At 32.2% G+C, this 16,222-nt stretch overlaps 1 protein-coding gene across 1 annotated transcript; it reads right to left on the bottom strand.

The window, feature by feature from the left end:
- Positions 1 to 1,733: 1,733 nt before the first annotated feature.
- LOC126657431 (uncharacterized) lies at positions 1,734 to 10,292 on the bottom strand. Its single transcript, XM_050352115.2, has 19 exons — positions 10,158 to 10,292; positions 9,289 to 9,911; positions 8,581 to 8,781; positions 8,020 to 8,103; positions 6,791 to 6,850; positions 6,446 to 6,490; positions 5,689 to 5,888; positions 5,108 to 5,608; positions 4,768 to 4,864; positions 4,486 to 4,665; positions 4,310 to 4,399; positions 3,848 to 3,910; positions 3,637 to 3,711; positions 3,387 to 3,437; positions 3,128 to 3,205; positions 2,696 to 2,830; positions 2,478 to 2,585; positions 2,309 to 2,374; positions 1,734 to 2,177 (listed from the first exon to the last, which is right to left on the bottom strand). Exons 2-19 carry the CDS (start codon positions 9,631 to 9,633, stop codon positions 2,103 to 2,105), a joined length of 2,454 nt encoding a protein of 817 aa, XP_050208072.1. The 5' UTR covers positions 9,634 to 9,911; positions 10,158 to 10,292; the 3' UTR covers positions 1,734 to 2,102.
- Between the last annotated feature and the right edge of the window lie 5,930 nt (positions 10,293 to 16,222).

The following is a 16,222-nucleotide window of genomic DNA, read 5'->3' as shown; positions in this document are numbered from 1 at the left end:
CCAGGAATGGTTTGAACATGGCCTGATTACTGATGGATTCATCTGTTAGTACTCCCGTCGGAACTCCTTCTGGTGGATCTACTCGTCTGGTCGGTTGTGGGTCGTTTGTCTCTCCCTCTTCACTTCCTGGGGGAAACAGATTCAGTGCCAGTGGCCCTTCTGCCGTTGTCCCGTCAATAATTTGCGGTGGATCTTCTCCGGGGGATCCACTGTTGGATTACAAACTGTAAAAAAGAAATCTGAAAAGAACAATGAAACAATAAGTTCCACACTCACTGCACCAAATGATACAGGTCAAAACTTCCAAGGTCGCCTCTTTAGTATATCCTACACAAGTAACAGAATAAGCTCAAAGGACTTAAGACTAGGTTTCCTGAAAACAGCTCCGATGCTTAAGTCAGTAAGAGTTTTCTGGTAGGTAAATTAATGTATTAGTATTTGGGATTTTAAAAATGATTACCTCCTCAAGTATAGATATGCCTCCATTTATAGGGTCTCTCATGACCAATTATTCTCTAGGAGATCGTGGGTCTTGGCCACAATCTTTGTTAGGTTGAGGCCACGTTCTCCGTCTATTTAGGATAGTGGAATAATGGAGATGACCACAACAATCTGATATGTCGTCTAAAGGGCGATGTGTGTCATAGTAATAGGCGATGTCAATATGTCGACTTGGGGAGGACTAAGATCAGGGCGTCCACGAGATGTCATGGGCGACCCAAATTCATTAGGTGGAGCCTGGGATTTAGACATTTCTAGGCCGGTATCAGTTTGGTTTTGAAACTAATTCTTTTTTTACTTCTAGTACAAATTGAATCTAATAAACTAATTGGTTTTGAAATTTTAGCTTTTTATAAACAAAATTAATTATAAAAGTACTATTTTATTTACATTCAATATGGAGTTAAATGCATTATATGGTCTAATCAAAGAATATCAACTATATCAATTTCTTTTATTTATGTCAACTATATCTTTTCAATTCATTAATTATAATCCATTTTTCAATTTTGACCAATAAATATATATATATTAGACACTGTTTGAATCGAGAGAATTTAAAAGTAAAATTTATGGATTTTGTGTAATTTATACGTTGAAAAGTTATAAAAATATATAGATTTTGAAAATTTTTCATTTGATTTCCCGCTGAGAAAGTTGCAAATTCATCAATTTTAAAGAAAAGTGAATTGTTGTAAATTTTTATTATTCTAAAAAGACCCTTATAGATCCAAGAATTTATGTTTAATTCATACATTAAAATTTTTAAAACAAATGGATTTTAAAAAACCTATCAATCCAAACGTTGCCTTAAAAAGAGCAGTTATTTTCTATGTTTTTATTTAATGCTGAATTTTTTTAATTTCATCAATTATTGTTTAATTTTGATAAGTATCTTTCAATTAAAAAAATTACTCCCTCCATTTTTATTTATTTGTCCATTTAGCCAAAATTGCACATATTAAGAAAGTGGGTTTTTGTCTTAAACTATAAGAGCAAATACTAATATAGCCTTACATTTTAATAAATGTTTTGTAAATTAAGTTATAGTCATTTATTAAGAAGAGATAAACTTGGAAAATAATAGCTAAAGTCATCTTGAAATCCTAAATGGACAAGTAGACTACAATTGGAATATAATTATCAAAATTTTATCACAATTTACGAAATTAAAAATTCAACCATAAATAAAAAAATCAAAAAGATTGAATATTTTTAAGTAACTTGGGGTATAATCATTAATGCTGATGCTAATTATTGCATTCAAAGAGTTTTACCATCTTCGAGTATTATGCTGCTGACATTTACAAAAGCTTGAAGCCTAAGACCAAAATCCCCATAAAATAATGGGATTATGATGCATTTCATCTGCCTTTTCTTTTGTTCAATAAGACCTATAATCATTAGTGTTAGGCATCCTCCAATTATTGCTATTCCTATACTACAAATTTCTTTTCTGCAGCCTTCACTCTATATCAGATCACTCATTGCTTGAATCAAACACCGTTGCAGAAGCCGCTATTCTCCCACTGCATTCACTTAGTCTATAATTAGCTTTTCCGAATTCTGATTGGATGCATTAAACTAATAAAGGGATTAATTTACGGTCTATCATTCTCGAAGCTCGACAGTCGTTGGTCTGATAGAACAGCAAATAGTTGTGTGTCTACGAATATCTGCAAACCCCATTGTATGATGCATAAGCATTTCAAACACTATTGAGTAAGGATAAATACTTCGAATTAATGAACGTGTTGATTTAGTGTCAAGAACACCGATACAAAACATAAGTCAAATGTATGATCACCTTAATAAATGGCCGGTCCCTGCTAGGAAAGGAATCGATAAAGCTATCTTTCAGAAGTAAACATACCTGCAGAAAATAAAAGATAAAATTCATGTTTAAATAAAGTATGCACAGCTAGGAATTTTACATAACAGAAATAAAATGAAAATAACAATTTCAGTTTTCTAACCCTGTCGCTGTTTGATTGTACATTAGTTATCGTGTGGAACCTCAATTCCGAACAAATAGATTCCAAATACCGCCTCATGATGTTCAAAAATTGGCTTGCAGCTTCCGCCTGAGAAAAAACTATCAGCAAAGGTACTGATAACAGAATCAGAAGCAATACATAGGACAATCTGCTACACAGACAGACTTTTTGCATTTGTGTAGAGCTATGAGTAACACCTGTACTTCATTGCATCTATATACAGGATGCTTTTTGGCTATCGAGCTTTGATATGATAATCTACAATGAAGTGGCGCAAGTTCAGAAACAAGTTCTTTATACCGCGGAAGTGCTGGCAAGTGACACATTTTCACCTGTAAATTCAAAATTAAGAATATAATATAGGCAACCGTCAGCTTTTTAGTTTATTATGAGAAACAATGTACTATGTGTAGACCAACATAAATTTAAAAGCTGTGCGAAAAAATGGTTATTTGATATAATAAACACTAATATCAGTTTTATGCGACCAAGAATAAACCAAAAGAACATGGATTGGATAAAATATTTTAGGTCCATGTCAAGGACTAAATACGAAAAGGAAAAAGTTTGTAAAAAAGACAAAGGGAAGATAAATGAGTATTAAAACTTCTTTCATGAGCCTAAAATACCTGATCCTTGAGCACATTCACATGGACAAGATTAAATGTTTTCATCTTCCAGTCTTCTGGTTTTTGCTGTATGCCAACCTGCAAAATTTATGAACCTATATTACAATGATGAAGAAATTCTCCAACAATGCTTCGAATAAAGTGAAAAGTTGCAGAATCTCATAAAACTATCCTCCTGGGTTGGATTTCGTAACGTATAAAAAGATATGATAACTGCATGATATGTTTTGTCAACCGGAGGTAAAATGATAAAACTCACAATAAAGGGAACTGGAGCGTCAAGAAAATCAAGCATCCTCCCTGGCAGAACCTGTGGCAGAGTAACAGAGTTTAGTTGCTAATGGTCACAAGGAGGAGATATCAGATATCATAAGTATATGTTGTGCTGGTTCAGAACCATGACATAATCTATTCTGATCAAGATCAAGAGCTCCGTATCAAAATTTTAGCTAAATCAAAGATGTTTCTGAAATAAATCACCGATGTATATGGACTACTATCTGACTTACCGGAAGAAATAAACTCTGCCACTGAAATGGGCGAATCATGGGACCAAGAGATAGTACCACAGCAGATAGGACACCCTGCATCAATTGAAATTTAATTCAGCCAAAAGCCTATTCAAAGTACTATTTGTAGCCAATAAGAATTGTCAAAACGGAACTGACAATAAAATTAAAAAAAAATAGACGGTTATATCTGATAAAAAGTAACAATTACCAGGTTTGGGCATACAACAACCACTTGTTTTTCCAGTAATACTCCTGTGACAAGTGCCAAAATCTGGAAGAACCGAGAGTCAGACCTCAATAATATATGTTAGTTCCATATGCAGACGTAGGAACGATTTTTTAAGAAAAAGAGATGAGATGAAATGAAATGAGATATAAATTTTATCATTAAGGTACAAGGAACTAAAAATTAATCCAATTTTTCATGGTATTTAAACTTTGTTCACGCATAGAAGAAGTATAAACAACATAACAGGGTAGCCATACACATTAACAAAAATCCACATGTTCAATTAAACAAACAGAGCTGCATGTACGAACAACATTCAAGACTTCACACAGAATGCACAACAATTCATATGCAACATAAATTCCCTCGCCTTAAAGTTACTTGAAGAAGTAAACTACTAAAACACAGATCAAAAACAACTTTGCTTAATAAGAACATTACAGTTTCAAGTGATAGAACTCGACATATGGTTGCAGTTGTCCATATTGATAGAGCAAGAGCTTCCTCGGCTGCAGCTAACTTCCCTTTGACCTTTACCAGTATTAGTATTAGTAGTAGTAAGCAGATGCATTAATCAAGAGTTTCAGGTTAAGAATGACTAATAAAGAATGAAATACCTCAGGAGCTTCTAAAGAAGTTAGAAAATTTTCAGGAAATTTGAAGTCGGAAACTGAAGGCCGCCTATACCAAATAGCTTGCAAGTGTTCATGAGGCTGAAAGACTATTTTACTTCCTCGTTGGGGAAGAGGCAAAGAATGATAACCGCAAACTATTTGAAGCAACTCATTTTTGTTTTCCTGTCCAAGAGTCCAAACAGGAAAAATGATTTAGTGGTAGTTAAGAAGACATCACTGTGCAAAATAGTTATGTATAGAAAAAGGAAATGATCATAAACTGACCTTTGCCCATTCCATTACTAAGCCATCATCAAAATCTTTTTCGCGATATGCAAAAAGTTCATCATCCTCATCATCTAATCCCATGCTTCTAACTGGACTGCCAAAAGGCAATAATATATTACTGAAACTATACCTTAGAAGTATACTGAATAGTGCAAAAGGTCGTGAGCATGAATTTTAATTGACATCTAGTGAAAGAAAAGAAAGTACATTTTAATAAAACTTTACAGAGTCACGTTAATTAAACCAGAATTGCAAGTATATCTAACTATGGACAAAAACAACAAATTCTGCATCAGTAGATTTTAAATTTGTTATAATTAAACAGCAAAGTTATTACCTGAATAAAGTATCATAACTTCCTATACGCTCCAATCCTTGGCTCCGAAAGCCGTTAAGTGTCATGATATCTGGAGAGGCTTGTCCATTTTCATAGCTCCCATCAATCCTTTCTAAAGCATCAGAGCGAGCTTCTGATGATTCAGAAGCACAATCATCAGAATATTGCATATTTTTCCTACCATCCTTGTCCACTTCCCTCACTTGACTCAAATCTGAAGCCTCACTAGCAGTACAACTTTCAGGAGAATGAGATTCCCATATCTTTGGTGATGTTATTTGGACTTCATCATCTGATATAATTCCAGCAGCAGCAGCAGTAAGTGCCAATGCATTATCAACGGGTATTGCAGAGGCTGTCCAATCAAAACCACACTGCTTATCAGGGTAGTCAACATTCATATTCATTTGATCATGCGGTTTGGATAATAAAGGGACAACACTCAGTGACACTTCATTAACAAACTGTGTTATTCGATTCAATCGCTCCTGTGCAATGATACTGCATTCAAGTAAGTAAAATTCTAGTAAATTGTACTGAATCCATGCTGACATTTCCAGGTCAAGGGAAATTAAAGTCACCTGTTCAACATCTCATAGTGTAACTCAAAGAAAGGAACTCTAGTAAGCACACAGTAGCAGCGAGGCGCAGAAACCAAAAAGCGGCCACAGCGGCGAGTTGACTGTCGAACAGGTGAGGTGTGGCCTAAAATACCAGGCGGTCTTTGAACAATTTCTGTTACATGTAAGCAAACCCCGTAAAGAGTATCATTATCTGCCACCTGATTAAGAGAACAAAATACATATATAATCATCTACAGTTTCTTGTATGTCAGATAAATTGTATGAGCACTTCACAAGAGTTGCAAGTCGAACGAAAGCAAGTTTTCAGTGTGAAAAAAAGTAAGAACCAAGGAATGCATCTTTTTGTCTGACGCTTGTTTTTGTAAGAAACAAGGAATGCCATTTAAAAACGGAGAAAAAAAGTAAGAACCCTTGAATAAAAAGTCTGACAGTAGATATTTGAACAAAAATAAAAGAGAGAAGGCCTGAAAGATGCGGAAAGTTAGCCAAAAATTCAGGCGTCGCTCAAGCAGCATAATTGGCAACAGTAAATGAATCCTTACAAATAAACATGCGCAAACTGCATTAACATAGCTCCTACTAACCTAAGATGGAAGCATCACTCAAATCATCTTAAATTCATAAATCGAATGGATCATATTAAGCAAATTGATTGTAAATTTATTCATTTGGGAGGAATATTGGCAAATCCAAATAACAAGCTTTCTACAAAAGTGCAATACTAATAGTATAAAGAAACAAAAAGAGAGTTTACCTTAAGTGAAAATATGAATGCTAGATCATCCCTTCCATTATGATCCTGCAGATAGTATGCAATGCTGAAAATGTTATGTCTTCACTGGAAGCTAAATTAAAGTTAAAGTTAAGAAAACACCAATACTCATTATGCGTTGGGAGTAAGATAAAACCAAAGTGTGTTTCACATGCAAATCGACTTAGTTAAAAATTCATGAGAAAGAAAATTTAGTACCCATTATAGAAATTCAAGCTTCAACCATTTTATGAGAAATAAAAAAGAAATAAAATAGCAATTGCACAGGAAACAAGCTGGAACCAGCTTCCACAGGGTAGAAAAAAAAGTGATATTACTTTCATATACCTGTCCGTATACAATTTCATTTAGCTCACTTAAGGATGGTGTCCTCTCCAATAAGCGAGTCTGTACAATGACAACCCAAACATAGATCAGTTATTGATGATTAGAACCTGAAATACAACAGAGTATATCAAGCATACCACAGTAAAGAAATCACAATGCAGACTCTAACTGCATAACTCAAGTTCTTGAGAGCAAAAGAAAAGGAAAAAGTGAAAGCTAACTAACATGTACATGCAAAAAAAAAAAAATTGTTTCCTCACCTTAATGAAATAAATGATAAAAACATATAATCACTCACTATATTATTGTCATCATTCAAACATGAAATATTTTGATTACTATTATATGATGACAGCATATGAGAAATTTTAAAACTACACGAGGTTGCCACTAGCAACTAGCAGAAAACAAGAGAGAAGAGACATAAAGATGACCGAGGAAAATGACTCATTTTTTTTCCAGCAGACTGGCACATCAGCTGAAATTAACAGATTTGCCTTAGTAGAGAATATCAGCTGTTATGAACAACCAACTGGAATTTTGATGTTACTTTCTTTAAATCCCATTGCATTAGCAATATGGCAACAGTTTGCATGTTTGCACGCTCATTTGGGACATCTTATTTTGCATGAAAATATAACAGATTTGGCTATAGCTAGAACTAAAGGTTGTAACCTCAAAACAAATAAGAAATGTTGATTTCTCCTCTTAAATTGGAGAGGGAGAGAGAAAGAAAAAGAATGGTAAAGAAACACAATTAAATGGAATGCAAGTAGACTTCAACAACGGCTCTCAACATAGTATCTACATAAAAGTAACACTGTTTTAACTTCATATATGTGGCCCAAGTTCCCGCACAAAACTTTGCAAATTGAAGTGTACTAAACCTATAGAACTTCATTTCTCGTCTATTCCTAATGGGAGTATGAAGCATATTTTTGATAAGTTCCCAGTCAAAAATCCAGCGCTACATGACCAGAATAAGACACCAATTATGTTATTGAACTGAAAAATAAACTGAATGGAATATCTGGAATTATTTTCAATTCAAAAAAATAATTTTCTGACACAAATGAGAGTGTACTCTGAAAGTAATTCTAACTAACCCATAGAATGTAGGGTGACTTTAAAAACTTAAAATGAGGACTGACTAAGCCGAACACTTTTCTCAGTTTTCACACAACTTAATAACTGGTCTAGGAAACCCAAGAAGATGAGAGACATCAAACCTTGACACCTTCAGGAAAGCAGAAGGAGCCTAAATCCTTTAGGCGCATAGGCAATCTCTTCCCAGGTGGATATTTGAAAAGTATCTGCGGTCAAAGAGAAAAACGTTGCAATTCAGCAAATATCTAACGGAACAGGAATTAATGAAAATATAGAAATCAATTACTATCATGGGAAATGCCTAAAAATAAAAATCCCCTAACTCAAGAAATCAATATTAAATCATCTATTGCCAATGTTCAGGATGTTCGCAGGGAGGGTGGCACGCAATGCAGGAAATGAATCGTAAAAAGAATTCACTCCACATCTTATAATACTAGAAAGAAATTGAAACATTTGATTATATTAGAATGAAATTTGAATGAGCTTCCTTGAACCTCATAGCCTTATAGGTAACATCATCTATATGGAAATAGCAGCATATATGAACTGCAAAGCCGAACAATTTAATATGTAGAATTGTGAAGAGAATTCGCAACCCCATTTTGTAATTCTAGACAAAAATTGAAAGATTTGATTATATTAGTTGAGATTAGAATGAGCTTTCTTGAATTAATCATCACCTGGGGTTCCATTGAAGGATATGTAGGTCCCCGACTCTGCCGAGTTCTATAAGCTATCATATCAGATTTTGCTACCTCGAACTCCCATTTCTTCCTTCTTGCAAATACATCCTCTACAGCCTCAAGATTGGCATCGTGATGAAGCCCCATGATAACAAATTGTTCAAAAAGTGAGGTGGGATCCTTTAACTTTTTAATGTCCTATAACAAGATCATCATGTTATTCATTTATAGTCATCTGATCTCATTTAAAGGATAATTTATAAAGCATGAAGTAACCAAAAAAATATATAATAGCATTCATAAAATGTCACAACTAAAAACAAGCAGCCATATTATCTTTGGAACCACAAGAACAAAAATATCACCATCAATTTGCAAAATCACATATTAGCACCACACTGAAACAAACTACAAAATTAACCAAGTCCTCTAACTATCTTGACAATAATTTCTTAAAATGGGAATTCCAAGAATCAAGTCAATCAACTTGCAGGACAGAAAAAATAACTAGAGATGAAACGATATGATCTATAACATTCTCATTAACCTTTCACAATGTTCAAGCGAAAACCAGAGAGAAGCAAGGAAAACGTGGAGATATGGGGAGAAGTTTATCCATTAAACAGGATTCTCATCAAAAGAGGTGCAAATCCTCTAAATAAAGAACAATAAAACTCGAAAGGTGCAAACAGATGGATAAATTACCAGAGTTTTGGAATGAAGCTGATACCACTGACGTTTCTGATTAGCCAAAACCTCCGGGTTGAAACTGTAACACGGTTCTTTATTATTTCCACCCCATCCCCACGCCTTTTGCATCTGAGTTTTAAACCTATGAAAACTACTAGTCCGTCTATGCCCCGGGCTCAAAACTTCACTTTGACTACGCCGGTGCAACGGTGGCATTGGCTGAGGGGATTGACCATTACCTGTGTAGGCATTATGCAATGCCTCCCCAGCCATTTTGAACGCCTCCTCCGATATATGCTGCAACTCCGCATAAGGCGACGGCGGCCTCTCTTGTGAATCAGTATCTTCTTTTACATCCATCTTCTCAAACACTTAGCTCAAAATGTATAAATAAAAAACTCCATTTCTCCAATCCATCAAATCCTACCCTCCATTAATTTAACACCAAAAACAACTTGAACCCACAATTTTTAGCAGCAATTGATCCTCAACTTATATCAAAGAATCAAACTTTAAATCACTAAAACATTCAAAAATCCTGATATCATAGCTAAAGGGTATCCAAAAAGATTCTATCTTTTATAACATAAACTTCAGAATCATAACGTTATATAAGCTGCAGATACATCCACAAAGCCCTGTTATTCAACCCAAAAAAATGGTTACAAAAGATATAAAATAGTCAAGAGCAAGAGAAAATGCATTAATTGCAGAGAGTAATAAAGGTGGCACCAAATCAAGAATTTAACAATTTTAACAGCTACCCATCATTAAAAAAATGGTGAAATGTAACTGAAACTGAAGATTGGCACAGCTTATAATTCAAAAATTTAAATAAAATGGAAAGTAACAGGTCAAAATTTGGTAATAATTAAAAAATGTACCTTGTTTATAGTTTGTTTTTTCAGGTTCTTGATTTTGTTGTTTTGCAGGTACAGATAGAGAGTTGCTAAAAATAGAACAGAATAGAAGAGATGGAGAAAATAATAATAAACAAAAAAGTAAACAAAATTATGGGTTTTTGGTTATCTTGTTTTCAACTCCCTTAATTCATAATATATCACACAAAATGCAAAGTATTTTTTAATGTTAAAATGAAAATGAGTCTTTTTTAGTCATAAAATTAAACCGGTGAGGTCGAACCCGAGTAGCTAAACTCTTCGATTACACTCTTTGTTTCGAATTTTAGGACAATAAAATCGGGCTCATTTGACATAACATATCTCTAATAAAAATTTATAAAAGTATGAAAATTAAAGTTAAATCTTTTGACGATAATGTCAAACTTTTTAAATGAAAATGATTATAAATTGCACCAATATATTTATAAATGACTTTTTAAATTATGCTAATCAAAATAACAATTTAATATTATTGAAAATAAACAAACTCAATCTATTTTCTTTAACTTTTTATATAGTTAATTTTTTAACAATATATTTATTTGTTTAAAGTATTAAAAAATTAGTTGGATTCCATTCTAAGATATATTTTATAATATTTAATAGTCATCAACTTCTCATTTATAATTTATTTATAGTTAGATTTTTATTTAGATATAAATGTTAAAAAAATAAAAAAAACATAGATAATTTTTTTAATATTTGATTTTCGGATCCGTATAACTTTTACAGATTTAGTAAAGGTATTAAGTTCTCTACATCCATAAACGATTCAAACTAATACTTACAAAATTATAATTAAAATTATTGAAATATTATTAAATAAATTTAAATGTTCCACTTCCCACAAGCATTAAATTATACTAATAATAGTAATAATAATTTTACATGATATGTAGTTTACAATGATCAATGGGCTTATTTTAGGCTAAACACTAAATTTAAACAAATATTATAATTTGTTGAAATGAAATTAAAGGATTGGATAACTTAAAGGAAAAATATTTATTTAATTACTAAACATAAATAGGATTGTAAATTTCGGAGATTGAGAAAAATCACATTTTTTTAGCATAAGCATCATTAATATACTATAGATATAAAATTCAACACCACAATACACATAGTATTTCAAAGGAAAAGAAAAACATATGATAATCGCGTGAATGTGAATTAAAAAAAAATTGTGGCACCAAAGGATTATATTATCATTTTCCAATGTATAGTCTTATATTTGACTAGTGATAAAAAAATACTCAATGTCACATGATACTTTTCAAATAATATAATGTGACAACCATGTAGTTAGAGTTAAAAAGCTCGAAAGTAACATTAACTTATGGTAGAATATATATTTGGATCTTTATAACTTTTTTAAATTTAATTCCTCTACTTTTATTTATCAAAATTGAGGGCTCCTCTTTTATTTTTTATAAATATTAGGTCTCTTTGTTACGAAAATGAAGTGTGTAATTCATACACCGTTAGTACGACTAAGATTTATTTTCAATAGTACATTTTATTACATTTAATTTTTGAATTAGGCCCCTATATTTTTACTTTTATTGAAAATAAATCTCTCGAATAATTTTTTTGAATATGACTTGACATTGTTTACACTATTATTAACAAAGGAACTTAATATCCGTAAAAGTTAAAAATATAAAAATTCAGTTTATGTAAATTGTAATATGGAAACTAATTCAAAAAATATGATATCCAGGAACTCAAATTTGTGTTATATTTTAATTTATGACTGTAAATATCTTTTCATAAGTACTTTATTTATATTATTATTTGTTTATAAAAATTTATTTGTTATTTTTCAGAAACACAAAAATATTAATAATAGACAACCCCATTGAAAAGATTTTACTCCATAGGATAGGAAGGGCATATTATGACTATAAAGCCTTTTAGTGGGGCTATATGATAATTAATGAAAAGATTTTGTGTAAAACTAATAAAATAAAGAGAGAAATATTACAAGTTTCATAATAACGTCCACTAACGATAAAGTGGTTTTGATTTGACTTAGAAGTTCAACGTGTCACGTGCATGGAAACACCACTTTTCTTCCCACTTTATATTAATTCGCGTGGGCTCCGCTTACTGTTTTTCTGTGCTAGTATTTTTTTTTTCTTTTTTAATCTGAGCCATTGATTATAACTATATGCGGCGTGCAGCGAGATTATGATTGAACACTTTCACTTTCGACCTAGGATGCGTGACTTATACGCATTAAAAAAATACGCAAATGCTTGATAGTTCATTAAATTTATATAGTACTCTTTCTGTCCCACTCTAATTAATAAAATAACTAAATTAAAATAATCAATACAAACTAATATTTCCTCCGTTTTTTTTAGTTGTCCATTTAGCCAATTTTATTTGTCTACAAATAGTTGTTCATTTAGAAATCTCATGTGATATTAGCTACTTATCTTCCAAGTTTATCCATCCCTAATAAATGACTCTAAGTTTTAATTTAAAAGGTAATTATTAACTAATAGGTTTATATTAGTATTTTTCTTTATAAATTAAGACAAAAGAAGCACTATCTTGTTATGTGCAATATTGGCTAAATGGACAACTAAAAAAGAACGGAGGGAGTAAATGATATAAAGAGTTATTTGTATACCCTTTTATTAATAATAGAGCTAATTAATGCTATTAGTATATTAGTCAAATTTTCATTAAATATTCACCATTTTTCCATAAAATACATGATTTTAAATGAGGGTAAATATGAAAAATTAAAGGAAAAAATTATACTCCCTCCGGTCTATAATATTTGTCGCATTTGGCTTTGGCACAAGAACTAAGAAAATAATTAATATGTCTTAATTTGTAAACACTTTTACTAAGTTAACCCTACATTGAAATTTGTTTATATTTATGACTACCATTTTCATATATTTGTTGTATTATTTCAATAAATTAATGGGGGGCAAACATGGAAAAATAGCAATTAATACTCTTTTGATATTATAACATGACAAATATTATGGACTAAAAAAATTTCTCAAATGCGACAAATATTATGGACCGGAGGAAGTAGTTATGTTAATTTTGTCAATTAGAATAAGACACTAAAAATTCCATATTTTGTCAATTAGAGCGGGACGGAGGGAGTACATGATTATCATGTTGGCAAGAAAATCGATTTGATTCGAATTTAGCTAAAAAAAACATAATTTTCGAAAACGAGTTATATTTATAAATTTTAAAAGATTTGAATATAACTGACAAAAATCACAAAGATTTGGTATTTTTTTACGGTTTTATTTTTATTTAATATTAATATATTATGTCATAATTAATAAAAATAAAAATAATAAATAATTATCCGAATAATAAAGTACTGCCTATAGTTAAAAAACATAGAGTGTATTCTAATTTGGAATAAAGAGAATATTATCATTTAAATTGTTTTTATAGATGAGAGTCACCTAATTCTTTTTAGCATAAACGTTTAAATATTAATAACATTTATAAACTAATATCTTAGTATATGTTATTAATATTCTTAATTTTGAAATAATAGCTTAACATTATGCTAAACGTTTAGCATAAATTATAAACGTTTAGCATAAATCATAAACGTTTAGCATAAATCATAAACGTTATAACTCGGTTTATAATGATAAGAAAACCAGTTTGAGAATTCAATTTATGCTAAAAGTTATAAATTAATAGTTTATAATGTTATTAATGTTATTAATATTCTTAATTTTTGAAATAAAAATATTTGGAAAAAAACCTTAGCTGCTGCCGCGATATGCAGCGCCCTCATCATCCACCTTCAGCACAGACTGACGGTGCCTGAACAAACCACCATGAACGTCCAACACTCTCTTCCCCATCGGTAATTTACTTTGAGAATATTCTAGAGCATTGTCATCACTCAGACCTACAGAGAGCGTTTTTGAAATATAACATCAAAGGGAGAGTTACAATTGCACGCAAAAAAATGTTAAGAATATGAGATCTGTTTTCCTACACCTGAATAATTATGATCAGATTGGTGATTACCTTTATAGATTGAATAGGGTCAACATTGGATCCTATGTTCTGCGTGCTTTTTTATCCAGGTTTCCAAACCCTAACAACGTTTCCATGCAACGCAAGAATGTTATTCCTAGAACTACAACAGTAAAGCCACCTGTTATTCCATCAATTAGGGACTCAAGATCTTACTCTCAAGTTGTTAACCCAAAACAAATTGTCTTCAACTCCACCTTTGCAGATTGCTCCTTGACATCTGTTATCGTCACCATTAAACACCATCCGGATCTTCTTAACGCCAAGAGTTTCCTTCAAAACCGAGGGATTTTCTATGACTCATTATCTTTATTTAGAGGGAGTTATGTGCTCATTAACTTTTTCAATAAAGAAGATAAGGAACAGTTTGAGAAAAATTTTCCAACGCTTAGTGGTTTTTTCTCTAATATTATGTCTTGGGATGGGAATTTCACCTCTGGAAAACGTTTTGTCTGGATTATGATCATTGGAACACCAATCAAGGCTTGGTAGGAAAAGTTCTTTTTGCTGATAGGAGATAGCCTAGGGAATTCAATTTCCATATCACCTTTGATTTTTAGTAAGGAGAGATTGGATACGGGATCAGTACTCATTACTACAAGCAAGACTCTAATTGACTGTGATCTACATGTCATTGTGGATGGAATAGAAATTCTGATTCATGTGAGCGAAACAGATATACCTGTTCTTATGGATCTTACGGATGAAGCTAGCTCAGAATCTGAGAGTGAAGGAGATGGAGAGTCTTTTCAGATTAAGGATAGCTCAAAACAGAAGAAGCAGAATCATGTTTTTAAGGATTCATAAGACAACTCAATCAATTCGAAGGCCACATTCCCAGATCATGATTCTTTTTTCATTATAAAGCGCATAAAATCAAGGCAAACAAAATTAGCAAATCAGCAGAACACCAATCTTACACCAACAACTTTTTTATCTCGATCAAATATTGCAGCAGATCATGTCACCAACTTGGATTCCCGCTCCAACAGTTCAGTTCCTATAACAAACTTGGGGGAAACTTATCCCAACACTGCAGATCATTCTCATGGAAAAAGCAAGGAAAATAACAGCAAGTCTACTAATTCTCACAAGGCTCATATTAGCCCAGAAGCTAAGAAGACATGGGACATTGGAATGCAGTTAGGTCTGTTTTCTCCTGAAAATCAAGATGAGATTTTAAGGCTTTTGATACAATCCTTAGACAAGGAGGTCCTGAATCTGGTTTAACAAGTTATTTTTTCTCGAGGTTTTTAATCTTTTAATGATTAGTACATTCAATTGTGTTGCTTGGAATTTGCGAGGTGGTTTAACTTTTTCTAGAAAACAACGTATTATAAGATCTCTAGTGTCTAAGAATCGTATTTCTCTTATTGGTTTTGTTGAAATTAAGAAGGAAACTTTTGACGATTTTTCTGATAAGTCGTTTATGACCATCAAATGACTTTGATTTTTGTTTTTCTCCCTCGGTTGGTGCTTCAAGGGGTCTTTCCTGTATTTGGGATTCAAATACTATATCTCCTTTTCGTATCATTTGCCATTCTCGTTGGATTTGTTTAGATTTTGAGTTGTCGTATGTTCAATTCAAATTCGTGTTGGTTTATGGATACTCTTTGGTTGTTGATAGAACAAGACTATGGGTTGAATTAAAATAGGAATTGCTTACAGATAGAATTTGCTTTTTGATGGGGGATTTCAACGAGATTTTGAAGCCCGAAGATAGACTGGACCATTCCGGTTACACAGCAGGTATGCGTGAATTCCAGGATTTGGTTAATAGCTCGAATTTGCTGGAGGCTCAGTTACTAGGACGGCAGTATACTTGGATAACCAATACTTCAAAATCGAAAATAGATCAATGCTTCTTGTCAGCGTCAGTTTTTGCGTTATGGACAAATTTGATTTTGCTAGCTCTTCCGAGAAGCTACTCAGACCATATTCCTCTTTTATTTTGTTCGTCTCTTGTCGTAGATTGGGGACCAAAGCCTTTTAAGTCAATTAAT

This window comes from Mercurialis annua, linkage group LG7 (assembly GCF_937616625.2).
Source record: "Mercurialis annua linkage group LG7, ddMerAnnu1.2, whole genome shotgun sequence".
Classification (NCBI taxonomy): Eukaryota; Viridiplantae; Streptophyta; class Magnoliopsida; order Malpighiales; family Euphorbiaceae; genus Mercurialis; species Mercurialis annua.
The sequence above is the reverse complement of the archived record's forward strand: the minus strand, read 5'-3'. Positions and strand labels throughout refer to the sequence as shown.

Excerpts from the sequence above, each read along its gene's own strand:
- LOC126657431 (XM_050352115.2), bottom strand. The coding sequence starts at position 9,633 with ATGGATGTAAAAGAAGATACTGATTCACAAGAGAGGCCGCCGTCGCCT. Across the intron at positions 5,889-6,445 it reads CATTCATATTTTCACTTAAG|GTGGCAGATAATGATACTCT; the intron begins GTAAACTCTCTT and ends TCTCTTAATCAG. Across the intron at positions 4,400-4,485 it reads CTTCTTTAGAAGCTCCTGAG|GTCAAAGGGAAGTTAGCTGC; the intron begins GTATTTCATTCT and ends ATACTGGTAAAG.